At 35.1% G+C, this 17975-nt stretch overlaps 1 protein-coding gene across 2 annotated transcripts in view; it reads right to left on the bottom strand.

The window, feature by feature from the left end:
- Window positions 1-17975, bottom strand: part of LOC111047602 (PC-esterase domain-containing protein 1A) — a 37812-nt gene that overhangs the window by 2466 nt on the left and 17371 nt on the right. For both annotated transcript variants that reach the window (XM_039426465.1, XM_039426464.1), the window contains 5 exons: window positions 15574-15727; window positions 12900-13027; window positions 8545-8618; window positions 5584-5733; window positions 3217-3300 (listed from right to left, as the gene is read on the bottom strand). In XM_039426465.1, the coding sequence (XP_039282399.1) occupies window positions 3221-3300; window positions 5584-5733; window positions 8545-8618; window positions 12900-13027; window positions 15574-15727 (586 nt within the window). In that variant the 3' untranslated portion in view covers window positions 3217-3220. The remainder of the gene's footprint in view (window positions 1-3216; window positions 3301-5583; window positions 5734-8544; window positions 8619-12899; window positions 13028-15573; window positions 15728-17975) is intronic.

Genomic DNA, 17975 nt, shown 5'->3' with positions numbered 1-17975 from the left:
TGACGAAGTCAACGCCAATCGATTAGATTGGTAGTGACATGTCCCTATACAATAGGGGAGTGCTGCAACGCATTCTCAGGATCCCGATCCTGAACTTGACATGTTGCATGCCACTTGAGCCTTGCTCAAAAATGTGTGGCTTTACGCAACTAAATTGTAATAAATAAATAAAGTCTCATTCCGAAGAGAATGAAGCCATCAAAATACTTAATTTTGGAATGTAATTGATTTATATCATGACTAGAAATATGATAATTTCAAAATATTCTATAAGCAAGCGCCTAATTTTTTTCACTGTTTTATACTCACTGTACACTTCTTTACTAAATTAATTGAAATTTATGAAAAATTCATGAGTAATTGGAAAAATTAATGAGGAATTCAAGGTTTTCCCGGTATGTGGCCACCCTGAAAAGTGAAACAAAATTTTTTAATTATTTTAGAAGGCCGCTTCCTTCTTTCAAAGAGCTTCTAGGCTAAATCTAAAAAAAGCTACTAGTAGTTCTGCGAACAGTAGACCTCGCTCATGAATAGCCTACAACTTTCAAACTAATGAGAAGGGCCATTAAGAAAGTACAGTATATTGTGAAGATTTATCCATGTCATCTATCATTTTCTCCATTGAAAGTGCTAAAGACATGGTTTCCAGGGACACTGGACTTATAAATGTCTCTCAAGGAGGTACCTTCATATCGTCCCCATATTTACAATATTACAACTTTTCTAACAATAAATTAATTATAAGAAATCGGTCAACTGACAGAAAAATGGAATATGCAGTAGGCAATTTAGACTATGAATCGTCTCACAGACGATAGTGAGACGGAAAATGATTCTAAATAAGATGGGTTTGTTGGTGACAATGACAGGAGGTTGCTAATGATGTTTTTCATGAAAAGTGGATTCAATGTTATGGCGGCTTGTTATGCCTATGCAGAATGGTCACAAGTCGGTTTCCGATCTCATACACATACTAAAACGAAAACAAGAGCTAACTAACTAAGCTGTGATGTCTCCGGCCGGTTCGCTAGGTCTAGAAACTATTCATCTATGAAACAGGGAAATATCGTGTTGAAAAGGGAAGAAATGGTGCAATCAAGTGAGAAGTTTTCTTTAATTAATACAGTATGATTTGGAGCGGCTCAGACGTTTCAAGGTTCACCGCTGACAACTCTTGTCCTCTATCGATAGCATTCCAACGATACCATTCATTCAATACAGCACATTTTAGAGCGGCACAATTTATATTCAATTTATATTAAAACCGGAGGTCTTACCAAAAATCGTTACACATACGTTTCTGCGCCTTGTTTCAAAGAACTTTTATACCAAATTTCATCCAAATCGGACAATAACTGCGACTGTAATTGCGGTACAAACAAACAAACAGACAAAAGCCGATCGAGTCGAAACTAAGACCTCAGCTTCGCTTCGGTCAACAAGATTCCTTAGACCAATTTCACCCAAAGAGAAACTAGTCATAACTCCACGTGCGCGCGCACTAGTAAAAAGAGAGCTTTTTGGCTAATAGAAGCCCAGCAGTATAATGCGCCGCATTTGAACCAATGCCCCACAGACAGTTTTATGCATCCCGGGAGGCAAAAAGCGACCGGCTGCTCGAATTTCAGCATTCCCAGCTGGGATGCAGAAAATCGAGCGACCGGTGGCTGCTTTAGCATCCGATGATGGCATCCCTAGTCGCCACGTGACATCCCCTCTAATCGCTCCCATTTGATTTAAGGCTGAGCAAAGTCTAAAAATAAAATTTCTAATCATGATATTTTCTAAGTTTTTCGATTTGTATATCATCAAGCTATCAAAATGAAAAAGTTTTCTCAGGAAAACATTTTTTTCCGATCATTACTTTTTGAGATATGAGCGCCTGAAGTTTGAATTTTTGGACAGAACATTTCAAATTCGGTAAGAGATAAATCCATGAGATTTAGAGGATGGATTCTTCATGGTATTGTTAATCTAGTAAAACCAAAATTTTCTGAAAATATCAATTTTTGAAAAAGTTATTCAATTTACCAAAAAATAACTCAACTAAAAGCTATTTTTGGTTATTTTTAGTAAATTGAATAACTATCTTAAAAATTTAAATTTTCAGAAAATTTTTGTTTTAGTAGATCAACAATACCATGAAGAGTCTATCCTCTAAATCTTATGGATTTTTCTATTACCGAATTTGAAATGTTCTGTCCCAAAAATTTAAACTTTAAGCGCTCATATCTCAAAAAGTAATGATCAGAAAAAAATTTTCTCCTGAGAAAACTTTTTCATTTTGATAACTTGATGATATACAAATCGAAAAACTTTGAAAAATATCACGAGTAGAAAGTTTATTTTTAGCCTTTGCACATCCTTAATGCCCCGGTAACCTTCCAAATGCCAGCATCCTAGTATCTTAGCCTAAAATACAGATATATATTGAGCATCAGTTGAAAGTGAAACGCGTGTATTCGTAGCGCTCAAGTCTCTACGCACTTTTATGTAGAGTTGTTTGAAATTTTCAAGGTGTGCCATCGCTCTTTTTTCTAAATTTTGTGCAGTCAACAAACTAAGTGGCCTGAGAAGAAATTGAAAAGTGTTTGCTCGACTACAGTTACAGTCTCATCTATAATCCTGACAAAATTTCAGGTACGCCATGAGTTAAATGTTAATTGAATGAAACATTATATAAAACATCTTCAACACAATGGATAAACATGATCAAACGAAACTATATAATAATATATAACTATAACTATATATTATGTAAGGAATTCGATAAACAAATTGATTTTTTTACTATAAGAGAGTTTCTAGGGTCTGCAGCAACTCCTCCATGTGTACAGGGAAGCTTCCCTTGCATGAGAGTATTTATTGTCAAGAGAATTAAATATTATTAGTTTATGCTCTAGATGATTAAGTATTATTTTGTATGCATTGTTTATTGCAATAAAATTTATTATTTTTATTATTATATATATGCATATACAATTATAGGTCAATAAAATAATTAGAAACATCCAAAGAGTCAATAACTTGTTTGACCTATGTAGCCGGGAGACATTCCTGTGTCCGGCCTGCAAAAACTGAGCTTCAATCGAGAATTCAAAACCCAATAATAATATATAATACAGTAATCAAATCCAACCACCTAATTTTTTATCTAACTCAATTATTGACAAATTATTATGAATTAAAAAAGTGTAGATTATTCGATAAACTTACAATCCTAGAAGATATTTCGCCTCCTTGATTTTCCTCTTAAAATTTTTCTTCTCTGTTGCGGGACAGTCTGCTTATGCGTATTGCCTAAAAACAAACAAGTCATTAATATGAGGAGAAAATAGGTTTTCGTCAATCACATGCCACAATAGGGGTATTCACAATGTTGTTTTAGCCAGCTAAAGTGCTATTTGATAACTCTGGATTGTGAACGCCCCATCTAAAACAATCTGCTATTAGCTAACTGCAGTAGCGATCCAAGCGGATAATTTGTGTAACTCAAAGATTATTATAACTCAAAAGAAAGATTATAAACATATATGGCTGTCGTTTTAACAGAGACAGCTAGAATTAGCGGACTCAAACCTGCGCTATCTGCTATCTCGTCTGTTATTTTTTTTCTAACGAACCAATTATAGCATTGAGTTAACACAGACTTAGCAAATAGCTGAAGATAGCGAATAGCTCGACTTAGAGCTTGTTCACATAACAGCGTTTTACGCTCGGTTGTCGCTCGATTGGCAAATCGCTCGGTTTGCTAGCCTCGTACACATTACAGCGATTCATGAGCGGTTTGCGCTCGGTTATGATAAATAATTACTAGGTACAACATCTATGTACTCAATCTTAATATCTTAATCTATGTACTTAATCACTATATTACTGTTAAACATATATTACTGCTCTGATCGAAACCGCTCGGTTGACTGAAGACATGTGTACGCTCTCATGCCTGCTCTAGTACAGGGTGATTACCGGGAAACGCATGTTTTTCAAATAACGAGAACTATTGCAAATCAGAGTAAAAAATGCATTTATTAGTGAAAATGCAGTGTACACAATATGCAATTTCAAAATAAAATTACTTACAATCTATTATTTGAAAATTACATCTCTAAGGCGGTCGCCTGCTGCTTGGATACATTGTTGAAGGCATTCTTTAAAACTTGCTACGGATTTTGCTAACATGTCTCTAGGAATGCCATTGATTTCCTGGCAAATAGCTTTTTCAAGTTCTTGGATTGTTCGTGGTTTGTTTATGTACACTCTAGCTTTCAAGAATACTCACAGAAAGAAATCTGGAATTGTTAGATCCGGTGAGCGAGAAGGCCAAGTGACATCACCAAAACGCAAGATCACTCTTGTAGGGAATGTTTGCCGAAGGAATTCTATACTAATGCAAGCCGTATGTACTGTTTCCCCGTCTTGTTGGAACCATACATTACGTATCTGTATATGTTGACGGCGCAGTTCTGGCAGGAAATATTCTTTCAACATATCCAGGTACCGTTGTGCATTCACTGTGACTGTTCTGCCATCGTTGTCTTCAAAAAAAAAAATAAGGACCAATGATCCCCTTTTCACAAACTGCACACCAAACAGTCACACGTAAGCTATGATGAGGTCTCTCTGCCAGTATTTGAGGATTGTCTGCACACCAAAGCTATTTGCCAGGAAATCAATGGCATTCCTAGAGACATGTTAGCAAAATCCGTAGCAAGTTTTAAAGAATGCCTTCAACAATGTATCCAAGCAGCAGGCGACCACCTTAGAGATGTAATTTTCAAATAATAGATTGTAAGTAATTTTATTTTGAAATTGCATATTGTGTACACTGCATTTTCACTAATAAATGCATTTTTTACTCTGATTTGCAATAGTTCTCGTTATTTGACAAACATGCGTTTCCCGGTAATCACCCTGTATATCGAGCCGCCCGGCAACCGAGCGACAACCGAGCGGTTGTAGTCTGAGACTCGCCGGCGACTACTAAAACCGAGCGATGCATGTGTACGGCACCATGTGTTTCCCTATACCTGGCAATCGCTCGGTTTGTCAACCGCGCGACAACCGAACGTAAATCGCTGTCATGTGAACAGGCTCTTATCCAGCTAACTCCAACATTGTGAATACCCCTCGTATATAAAGGTGCGTACAGATTTCCGCGCCGCGAACATGAGCAATTCACTTTTAATCAGCTGATGCCAGGCTTTTTATATCTGTATCTTACCGTTTCTGTAAAAATACAGATATAATCAGCTGATTAAAAGTGAATTATTGCTCATGTTCGCGGCGCGTATATCTGTTTACCTTAATGTAAACACTCTCAGAACATTACTGACATATGGCTTGATCTTGTGGGGCTCATCAACTGGAATTGTCTGAGTATTCAAGGCACAGAAGCGAGGGGTCAGGGGAAACCTCCCAGAACCCCTTGTAGACCACTGTTCCAAACCGCAAGGATTCTGACCCTTCCCTGTCTATACACACTCGAGGCTGCACTACATTCACTACATAGTAGATAACATTTCAAATAACAAACATATTTTGAAAATACCAAAGCTGAAATACCGTTGTTTGGATACTCACCCTGTTGATTGGTCTGAGTCATTGGTGTATTTGATTGGTAGATTCCACTGTTGTCTCTATTGAACGGGTTCCCAAGTGCGTCCGTTCCCAACATTCCCAGTAGTTGTTTACTGACATAATTTCCAGGCAGTTTGTAGTCCCAAGTCAACGCTAAAATCAATCGTTTACATATTAGTATAGAAAAAATATAACATAAGAAAATATCCAAGGGTGTTCATGTTCTAAATTTCACTGTTAATTCAAGCCGATAGTCCTAGGAGTTCTTTTCCGTGAAGCTATGTGACGCTGGTAGTCTCTCATACTGTGCCGGTCTCACACTCTCACATCGATAGTAGTCTACAGTAATCGGCTTGAAATTTGGAACAAAAACGCCCTATACCATGGGATATCTTCTTATTTCATCTTCTCACTATGATATTAGGCAAAAAATATCTCATTTGTTATGAAACAGCACATAAATATGTATATCAGGTCAGTATTCACGTTCTTGCTTAGGAGACTACTTGTATTCACTTGAAAACAACTTTGAAGTCGATCCTTGTTGTGAAAAACTTAAATAAATGCTGAAAAGGGTACTTTTTCATTTGTATATAAAGTCAGTATTATCATAGAGAAAAAATTGTATAAGAAGATATCCTATCCCATGGTATAGGTCCTTTATATTCCACACTTCAAGCCGATTTTTGTAAACTCAAGCCGATTACTGTCGACTCCTGTCTTATTATATTACTGTTTTGGCCGGGTGAGAGTGTACCGAAATAATGGCACAGTAGAGAGACTAACAGCGTCACATAGCTTCACAAAAAAGAACTACTTCAGCTCAAGTTAACAGTGAAATTTGGAGCATGAACGCCCTATACCATGGGATATCTTCGACGATGAATATTGATGATATCTATGCGATATCATGCTATGGGATAGCTTGTCGACGTATATAAAAGGTTTTCGAAATTTTGCATTTAAAGGATAATACAAAAGGTAAAGGAGTCTCCTTCGTACGCCAATATTACCGTGAAAATCAGACTATAGAATTATTCATCATAAATCAGCTGTCTAGTGGACTATTAATTGCATGCAATGACGCTTGCAATATTAATATCTCAATGTAACTTGGTAAAAAATCAGCTGTTGTTTGGACTATTAGTTGCATGCACTGACGCATGCAATTAATAACTGAAAGTAATTAGTAATTTTCTCTCGACCTTTCTCTGCTTTCAACTCAGGATAACCTGTTGCCAGTATGTCTTGAAGGAGATTAGCTTTTGATGTTAGCATTTTTAATACACCAATCCCAACAGCCATTAGTCGTTTTCACACCGATTTCTCGCCGACACGACAGGACAAAACAGAATTTACTCTGATGGACTGAGGAGGTTATGGTTTATAACTGCGCGAGGTCTACTGTTCACAGAAATACTAGTAATAAGAAAAGTTTTGAGTATTTCAATAAAACTAGAATCAGGGGAAAATTAGATAGATAAATTTAATTCTTTTGCTATCGGACCATACAGTTATCAGCAACATCAGTAAAATATTCATAACACTCAACAATTAATTAGAAAGAACGTGTGGAAAACTCTGTGAAAAGCTGTGTGAAACACTAACACAAAATTAAAAAGAATGTGTAAAAACTCCTCCAAGAATAGAAGGGGTTTGCACGCAGAAGATAAAATAATGATTTGCTGAACAAAGAGACTGGATACTTTTTTATTGACTCTGGCAACCGATTGTAGACCTTTGTTCCTAAGACGTGTTGGGACTTCTGTACTTTGGTTAATCGTGTACGTTGGGTATCAAGTTGTTGTATTTGGCGGGTGTTATATTAATCATACCTCCTGTGCTCATTTTAGTCTTATTTTTTGTGTATATACTGGACAACAACATAAATATATTCTTCAATGTTGTTTTCCATCACGAACTGCTTATTGATCACTTTTTGTTATTAGAAAAAACGACTAGCAGTCAGATATTTTACAATAAATGAATTAATCACTCACTGTGACAACGAGATCTTTCGGCAGGTCCGCCATCTTGGTTGACAACCAAGAAGTGAAATAAATATATTGGTTGTGAACCGTTAAAATACCAAGAGAAACAAATAACGGTTCACAATGTTCCCTGAAAGTGGTCCCCACTATTATCTCAACAGCTTTTTTTCTGGAGCAGAACACCAGCAACTAGATTACTTCCAGCCCAGTGTAGGATACAATATGACAGAAGACTGTGGAACAAACTTAAATATGCCATACGCAAATAATCATTCGACAGTTGGCTCTTGAGACATCTTATGAGGTAAATAGACTTTGAGAGCTTGCCATAAAGATTTCTACAACTAGTAGTTCTGTGAACAGAAGACCTCACGCAGTATTCTCATCCACAAGTACCTGATTGAAACTATAGACCTTATGGAAATACAGCAATAGACTGGCTTCTCCACACATCTGTGTAATCACTTGTCAGCTGATTTATGATGAATAATTCTATAGTCTGATTTCTACTCTCATATTGGCGTATGAAGGAGGCTCCTTTTTTCTTTTATATTATCCTTGAAATGCAAAATTTCCAAAAACCTTGTATATACGTCGACGCGCAATTTAAAAAGGAACATACCTGTCAAATTTCATGAAAATCTATTATTGCGTTTCGCCGTAAATGCGCAAAATATAAACATATAAACATTAAGAGAAATGCCAAATCGTCGACTTGAATCTTGGACCTCACTTTGCTCGGTCAATGAGGCTCCCATGTTGCCTTTTGGTGTATGTAGACGCCTAGGAACTTGGTTGATATTTCTCCAACGTACTGCTGAAAGTCAGTCAGCTCTATGCTTCAAGCCACAATTTATTAAAAAGCATTCATGTTTCAGATCAAGCTGAATATAACAACTGATCCAGCAATTCCTTTTCAATGCATTATAGTATTTTAATTGTGTTATTTGAATTGAGGCTACTTCCTACTTACCGATATGAGAGAGCAGCAAGTTGGTTACATGCCGCACAGCCATGCTTATAAAGTGAATCCCATCTTTGCATCTCCTGTAATTCATAAAATAATCCGATTCAGATCTAAAGTTTATTGATTCTCTGAGGATGGAAACACTAGATAATATTTGGAAATAATATTATGCCTTGACTATGCTGTGTGACTATGTGTACACATAATATAGTGGAGAGGTAGCAAAACCAATATCAATCAAATACTGTCATTATAACGTGGACATCATTACTAGTAGTTCTGCGAACAGTAGACCTCGCTCATGAATAGCCTACATCTTTCAAAACTAATGAGAAGGGCCATTAAGAAAGTACAGTATATTGTGAAGATTTATCCATGTCATCTATTATTTTATCCATTGAAAGTGCTAAAGACATTGTTTCCAGGGACACCGGACTTATAAATTTATCGTCCCCATATTTACAATATTACAACTTTTCTAACAATAAATTAATTATAAGAAATCGGTAAACTGACAGAAAAATGGAATATGCAGTAGGAAATTTACACGATGAAGAGACGGAAAATGATTCTAAATAAGATGAGTTTGTTAGTGACAATGACAGGAGGTTGCTAATGATGTTTTTCATGAAAAGTGGAATCAATGTTATGGCGGCTTGTTATGCCTATGCAGAATGTTTATGCTCACAAGTCGGTTTCCGATCTCATACACATACTAAAACGAAAACAAGAGCTATAACTAACTAGGCTGTGATGTCTCCGGCCGGTTCGGAAGGTCTAGAAACTATTCATCTATGAAACAGGGGAATATCGTGTTGAAAAGGAAAGAAATGGTGCAATCAAGTGAGAAGTTTTCTTCAATTAATAAATACAGTATGATTTGGAGCAGCTCAGACGTTTCAAGGTTCACCGCTGACAACTCTTGTCCTCCCTCTATCGATAGCATTCCAACGATACCATTCATTTAATACAGCACATTTTAGAGCGGCACAATTTATATTAAAACCGGAGGTCTTATCAAAAATCGTTACACATACGTTTCTGCGCCTTGTTTCAAAGAACTTGTATACCAAATTTCATCCAAATCGGACAATAACTGCGACTGTAACTGCGGTACAAACAAACAAACAGACAAAAGCCGATCGAGTCGAAACTAAGACCTCAGCTTTGCTTCGGTCAATAAAGAAAACTATAAAAAGAAAACATATTCTTATGCTAAATTTAATAATAGCAGCACAGTAATAACAGAAGTAGTATATTATAATGAGAGTAATACAGCCCAGCACATTACTGGTGGGAGTTCATAATCATTCAGAATTACACAACTTTCAGAAAAGTACCACAGGCTAAAACGCCCAAAACGGTTCCAATTCTAATTTATACAACAGTCCAAATATAGCTAGGTTATGTTTCACTTCAACATTCTTCAATTACACACTCAATTTACAATTGAAAACGCACAAATTTTTTTTTTCAAATTGAAAAAAATCTGGTGTGGCGCACTCACACAACTTTTCCTTGCCGTTATGACAATTTCCATTTCAATTTAAAATCAATCAGCTGGATAGATCAATATTCTGCTATCTCTTCCAGTGAATGATTATTTGATAGAATCAACCAAGACAGAAAACATTCTAGGAAAATTGGAACCAACCTCTCTCATTAGGTTTGCATTTGATTTGAACAATCACAATTTCTCGAATTTCGAGTTTATTTTCAATATTAGGTGAAAATATTACTGTACATAAATTGTAGAGATTGTCATGCTCAATCATTTCCACTTAAAATTTTTCGTTTAAATTGAATCTGAAGCCTGATATTTGTAAATCTAAAATCAAACTTTCCATAGATGGGGCGAAGCTCCTGAAATTTTTACAAACATGGGACTTGTGACAGTTGATAGATCCTTATAGTATAAGGACCTTAAGTTCCAAATTTCAAGTCATTCCGTTAATTGGTAGATGAGATATCGTTTACACAGACATACATACACTCATACTCTCTCTCTCTCACACACACACACACACACACACACACACACACACACACACACACACACACACAGACCAATACCCAAAAACCACTTTTTTGGACTCAGGGGACCTTGAAACGTAGAAATACGTTTCTACGTTAAACGTAGAAATCTATAGAAATTGGGGTACCTTCATTTTTTCGGAAAGCAATACTTTCCTTACCTATAATAAGGAAAGTAAAAAATACTTCTAAATTGAATTAAAACAATTAGGTACAATTATTCAGAAAATTCCAAACTTTGAGAAACTATAAAATGTTGAGACCGAAAAGACAAACACACTATTTTAAAACATAAGATAATCTGGAAACTATTGCAGTTTTAGTGAAGAAATGAACCATACAATTTATTGTAATTAAAACATGTTAACATAAAAGGAAAGCCTTTTTAGAAGTCTTGAAAATGTGTGTCTTAAGCTTCCAAAGATATTCAACGAATGCACGATTGACTGCCTACAAGCTTTGAGGAAAAATATAGCATAAGATATCCCTTGGTATAGGGCGTCGATATTCTAATTTTCAATTTAAACTCAAGTCGATAATCCTAGTAGTTCTATTTCGTGTAGCTAAACGCTGTTAGTCTTCTTTTCGCTGTGCCTTTCTTACACTCTCACCCGGCCAAAACAGTAAATCAGACAGTAGTCTGTTACCAAAACATCGGCTTAAAATTTGAAACACAAACGACCTATATCATGGAATACCTTCTTATCTCTAAGCTAATACTATCTTACGTCACATGGACGGGAAGGGGTCTTTAGCGAATCGAGGTGTTAGCCGAGACTAGAATTTCATTCGAGCACTGCAAAAGACAATCACGTCCAAGTACAATATTTTTTGTCATAATAATCTAAAAAAGAATAATAATTGAGAAATAGAAAACATTACCTGCTTGTGCTGAAGTTACTACATGCATTCTATAAACATAACCTAGTTTACAAATTCCGAATCAGGAATTTTGTGGAAGTTGACAAAGCTTCCACCTGGAGCGCTGAAGGTGTTTTTTTTGTAGCAGTTTTGCTATTCCTATTTCGGAACTAGGAATCATACTCGACTATAAAGAAAACATATGGTTTCATTACAGTATGGCATAGAGAAACAATAGCGTAAGTAGATATCCCATCTTATAGGGCGTTTATGTCGCAACTTTTACTGTTATCTCAAGCCGATAGTCCACGTATTTCTTTCTCAAAAAACTCTCTGACGCTGGTAGTCTTTCATATTGTGCCGTTCATACACTCTCACCCAGACAAAACAGTAAAATCTACAATAATCGATAGTAATCGACTCGAGATAACAGTAAAAGTTGCGACATAAACGCCCTTTACCATGGGATATCTACTTACGCTATTGTTTCTCTATGAGTTTAGTATGCTGTAATAAGAATCATATGTTTATTTGTTCTGCAAACAGCTGTTTACCGGCTTGATTTCATGCATGGAAAAAGCTATGATTGAATTACTATGACAAAAAATCTGGTGTGGCGCACTCACACAACTTTCCTTGCCGTTATGAAAATTGATCACCTGACGCTAGTGTTCCCGCGCATCTCAAGTCTACTATTCAAAGATTTGAGCCAGCTGGTGACAGGGCAATAACGCTGGAGACACACGAGGTCTGCTATCTCTTCATAGTGAATCATTTAATAGAATCAACAGTTGCCAACAGTTTGCAATTGGATAATCACATTTTCTCGAATTTCGAGCTTATTTTTAATTTTAGGTGAAAATGTTACTAAACATCAATTGTAGAGATTCTCATCTTCAATCTATTCCACTTGGATTTTTTTGTTTAAATTGTATCTGAAGCCTGATAATAGGTAATCTAAAATCGAACTTTCCATAGATGGGGCGGAGCTCTAAGAATTTTTACAGATATGGGACTTGTGGCAGTTGATAGACCTTTCTAATTACTATTTCAGGTATAAATTTGATCAAAATCGTTGGAGCCGTTTTCCAGAAAATCACGGAAACCCCTGTTTTTGACAACATTTTCTCCATTTTAGCCGCCATCTTGAATTGCATTTGATCGAAATTGTTCGTGTCGGATCCTTTTATTGTAAGTACCTTAAGTTCCAAATTTCAAGTCATTCCGTTAATTGGGAGATGAGATATCGTGTACACAGACGCACATGCACTCATATATATACACACACACTCACACACACAAATACACAGACCAATACCCAAAAAACCACTTTTTTGGACTCAGGGGACCTTGAAACGAATAGAAATTTAGAAATTGGGGTACCTTCATTTTTTTCGGAAAGCAATACTTTCCTTACCTATGGTAATAGGGCAAGGAAAGTAAAAAAGTTATTATGAGGTGATTACCTGTGGATTTGCATGCGCATGTTATAATGCAGATCCAATACATCGAATCCGTGAGACGACACCAGACGGCTGGCGAAAAGATTGCCTTCCATCACCTCGAAGCGCATTGTGTGTTTCATGAATTCAATCTGTAACAGGAAGGAAATTGGACAGTCTCACAATAATTAACAGAACTGGGGCTGGAAAAAATCTCCACAACATTTACAGTTGCATAACTATAGTGAGTTCCACGTTATAATGTCAGTGTTTGATTAGCAATGGTATTGCTATCCTTGTCTATCATTCAACAAAACGGATAGCGCTATCTGTCTCTAGCTTTGCAATGTTGTCAATTTGCCAGAATATTTTATTTTTACTTTTGATAGTAACTGTACAAAAGTAACTCAACCTCTATTTTTCTTCATTCTATCAAAATACTTTGGTACACAAGTCGTGAAATTGATTTAAAATGTATTTTTGAAAAAAAATGAAATAATTTTCAGGCATTACCGTATGAGAAACACAAATTAAAATACCTGAAATGATATTTTAAAAGTTGATAACTAACCATCCTAGACTTAATCCATGCTTCAGTTAGCCTACACGCTTAGGTTAGACCTACTCGTACCGGTATAAATAATATTGAAAGGTTATTTCAGAATTATTTCCATTGAAATTACTTATTTCAAAAAGGATCTCTATTTTTCTATTATTTTAAAAGAAATTGAAATAGAATATCTACCAAATAACTTAATTTCTATTGTTTTGAAATTCAGATTGGTGTATCACAGCTTTTTAAATGTGCCGCCATTTCAGGTTTGTATAAAAATAAAAATCTGATCTTAGTGTTATGGAAGCAAATTTTTGAATCAAATTTAAAAAAATATATATTTTCTCGATTAATTTGACATTAAATTGATTATTTTATCAAGGAAATTATAATTATTATTAGATCAAATTTAATGGGATGAATTCAGTAGCAGCTGAGTACACTCAGTAGCAAATGGAGAGACTTGGCAACGTTTTTCTCCTATCTTTCTTCACTGCCATTATAACGTAGACCTCACTATAGCAGTTTGGCTGTTCCTATTGCGGAACTAGGAAACATACTCGACTGTAAAGAAAACATATGGTTCATTACAGTAGAGTATGCTATAATAAGAATGCTATCCCTATCTATCATTCAACAAAACGGAGAGCGCTATCTCTTTCTCTCTTTGCTCTGTTGCCAGATCGTCTTTTAACAATGTAGAATTAATAATTAATTAACAAGATATTTCATCTTAATATTATAAAAATTCATTATTCCTTCAAATATTATGAAGCGAAAAAATTCTGCTGAAAATGGTATATACTTTGCTCTAGTTGAATATATAATTCAATATGGGATAACCGTGTGGGGGGGCTGTTATAACTCACATTTGGAAGAACTTTTCTTATGTCAAAAATTGATCATCAAAACTATCCTAAATAAACCTAGACTTTTCCCAACCAGTTTGGATTCGATGTTCTCACCATTGGACAATTATATATTTTGAATGTAGTAAAATTTATTTTTAAGCATAAAACTGATTGTACTCTTACAAATAACGCTGCCAACAGCCTGTACAACTTAAGACCTACAGCAAATAAATATTTAATTTACAATACAAACATACAAACCATCAGAAGACAACTTATATACATGAGCAGTAAAATCATTAATACAATCCCCGAACAGTATATTGAATGTGCAAAAATAAATTAAAAACAAAAACAGGATATTAATACCTGGATCAAATGCAATTACTTCTTCTCTCTATGAGATGTTTCTCTTCAAAGTTTAATCTTCTGGCTTGTGTGCTTGCTTATTCTGCAATCCGTTGTAATTCATCTAGTATTACAATTTGTTTTTAGCACCTGTTCCTATCGGTTTCTTTTTTCCATCCTTCCCTTATTATTCTTCCCCTATCCCATCCTTTCATATCTACCGTCTATTTACTTTTCCTGATACCCTTTACACCTTCTCAAGGATTGAAGGTTTTCCTAGTACATGGATATCCATAGTTGGAAAAACCCTTCAATTTTCCACCCTTTTTTTTTTTGCTTTCACTTTCTTCTTATTTTGTTTTAATGTGTATTGTTGTTGTTGTTGTTGTTTGCATGTATTCTTTTTGTTATTCTCTGTATTAAAATTGTATGTGTGTGTAAAAATAAATTGAATTGAAATTGAAATTATTAAAAAATATAATTTCTTGCTTAATAAAAGAGCATTTATTATTTTAAACGAGAATGAACAGTTAATATTACAACAATAAACCTGTATCAGCTACCGTCTATAGAAGGCATTGACAAGACAGAGGTTCGGCAATGTTGTTCTCCTACCTTTCTGCACTGCCATTATAACGTGGACCTCACTATAGTCCATAATGGATGATGATGATGATGATGACTATATGTGCAAGTGCACACTTGATTATGCATGACCAAGCGGGCAGATGAGAAACAAAATTTGAAACACTCACACTAAACGTGTGCACTTGCTGTTTGCGTTCAGTATGAACAGCTATAGACAAGTAACAACTTATCTCAATGGCTCTTTCCATATTTTGTTTTTCGGCTCATGCATAATTTGACGTGCACTTTCACACGTATCCAATGTGATCATACCCTTATTAATTGGATCACCATAGATTGTATAACAACAGAGAGATACCTGTTTGATGAGAAAGCCTCCACTTCTAACATCCGACGAAATTGGCAGAGTTGTTCCCCATATCACCAAAGTGCTTGGAGGTAACGTACTTTTCATGAGATCCATCAGCTTAACCATATTTTCTTTGTATGCATCAACACCGTCTGGTCCCCATCTGAAAGCAAAGGATTATAATGAGTTCCACGTTATAATGACAGTATATGATTGAAATTGCTATCCTTGTCTATCATTGGACAAAGCAGATAGCGCTATCCTTTTCTACCACCGCAATGTGATAGAATGAAGGTAGAATTAGAGTTGTGTGGCAGAGAGAACAAGGAGTCCTAGCTCCGCCCTAATAAAGGCAATTAATCAATCAATCAATTTTGCCAGATCGTTTTTAAAAATGTAGAAATATGATTGATTAACAAACTAATCAATCTCAATTACGATATTTATTGAATGAAAAAGATTATTTATGAATAATTACCACAATATCAACTTCTCAACTACACAAAAAAATACGATATTTATCATTAAAAAATTGAAAAATAAGTCTTCCTGACGGATAAAATATCAATATTATTCTAAGCAAGAATAAGAATAAGAATAAGAATGTTTATTTCGCCAAATTTTTACATAATAGTTACAAAACATGAATGATTTGGCACAGCCAGCAAAGTTAAACTTGTGCGCTAGCTGTGAGTTCATAAAGCAAACAGTACGAAGTAGCCTATAGCAATACTGAAAAAAGGAAAAAAATATACCTATGTGATAAATATTATAGTAATGCTTCTTATAAATAATACAATGATGAGAATTGAATAATTACGTGTTACAACCAATTATACAGGTGATAACCAAAAACAAGATCATACAGCCTACATTTAAATCTTCTAAATGCAAACTAATGAAGAAGAATACAATAAAAAATGAAATTTTCAGTTGTGAGCACATCCCAGTGCTTAATCAATTTTCATAAATAATACAAAAGATAGAAAGACATTCAAAACTCAAAAGAATCATGAATAGATTTATTAACATTTAGGTATTGTAAAATATATATTGTGCTCAACCCATACATTTATTTCCTTGATAAGTGCTTTAGTAATTTTTGAATTAATTAGTTTTATCGGAATTTTGTTTGAAAATATATTGCAAAGATAGGTGAATTGATGTCGACAAACTACTAGTTTTATTAAGTTGATATTGAAATTATTTAATGCTAATGAACGAGTTTGGTACGGTATATTTCTAATTTCTAGATTACTTCTATTCTTATTTAAGTGCAAAACAATCCTAGTTACATACATCTGTCTTAGTGTGGGAACACTTAATTATTCAAAAAGTTTCTTGCTTGGGTTTCTTAATGGGGTAATAAATAGTTGATATTACATAATATATTTTCTTATGTAATGTTATATTGGCAAATAAATTATTATCATGGAGAAACAATAGCGTAAGTAGATATCCCATGGTATAGGACGTTTATGTTGCAACTTTTACTGTTATCTCAAGCGGATTACTGTCGATTTTTACTGTTTTGTTGGGGTGAGAGTGTATGAACGGCACAGTAAGAGAGACTACCAGCGTCAAACAGCTTCACGGGAAAGAGCTACGTGGACTATCGGCTTGAGATAACAGTAAAAGTTGCAACATAAACGTCCTATACCATGGGATATCTACTTACGCTATTGTTTCTCTATAATTCTAGTCTCCGCGATCTTATGACTGTGAGACTGAGTCGAGCGTCGACTCGACATGTTGGTCGAGCATCGACTTGAGTTCCGTTGTATCGTGCATTTTTAATGAAGTGAGGTTAGAAATTGAACTTTGGAGTTTCATCTTCATAGTTAAAGCACATTTTCTTTTTTGTTCTATAATTTTATATAATACAATAATAAGAATTAGAAAAGACAATATTCGTGATAATTATAATAGAAATTGAGGTAAAGTGGGGTTGAAAATGAGGTTAGAAGTAGTGACAATGAGCAAGAAAGTCGTAAGGTCGAGAGACTGGAGTAATAACCCTAATTGACCGAGCGAAGTGAGGTCTAAGATTCAAGTCGACGGTTCGGCATTTCTCTTAATGTTTAAATGTTTCGCGTTTACGGCGAAACGCGGTGATAGATTTTCATGAAATTTGACAGGTATGTTCCTTTTTAAATTGCGCATCGACGTATGTACAAGGTTTTTGGAAATGTTGTATTTCAAGTATAATTGACCGAGAGAAGTGAGGTCTAAGATTCAAGTCGACGGTTCGGCATTTCTCTTAATGTTTAAATGTTTCGCGTTTACGGCGAAACGCGTTAATAGATTTTCATGAAATTTGACAGGTATGTTCCTTTTTAAATTGCGTGTCGACGTATATACAAGGTTTTTGGAAATTTTGCATTTCAAGGATAATATAAAAGGAAAAAGGA

The sequence above is a fragment of the Nilaparvata lugens genome, chromosome 4 (assembly GCF_014356525.2).
Source record: "Nilaparvata lugens isolate BPH chromosome 4, ASM1435652v1, whole genome shotgun sequence".
Lineage (NCBI taxonomy): Eukaryota > Metazoa > Arthropoda > Insecta > Hemiptera > Delphacidae > Nilaparvata > Nilaparvata lugens.
The sequence above is the reverse complement of the archived record's forward strand: the minus strand, read 5'-3'. Positions and strand labels throughout refer to the sequence as shown.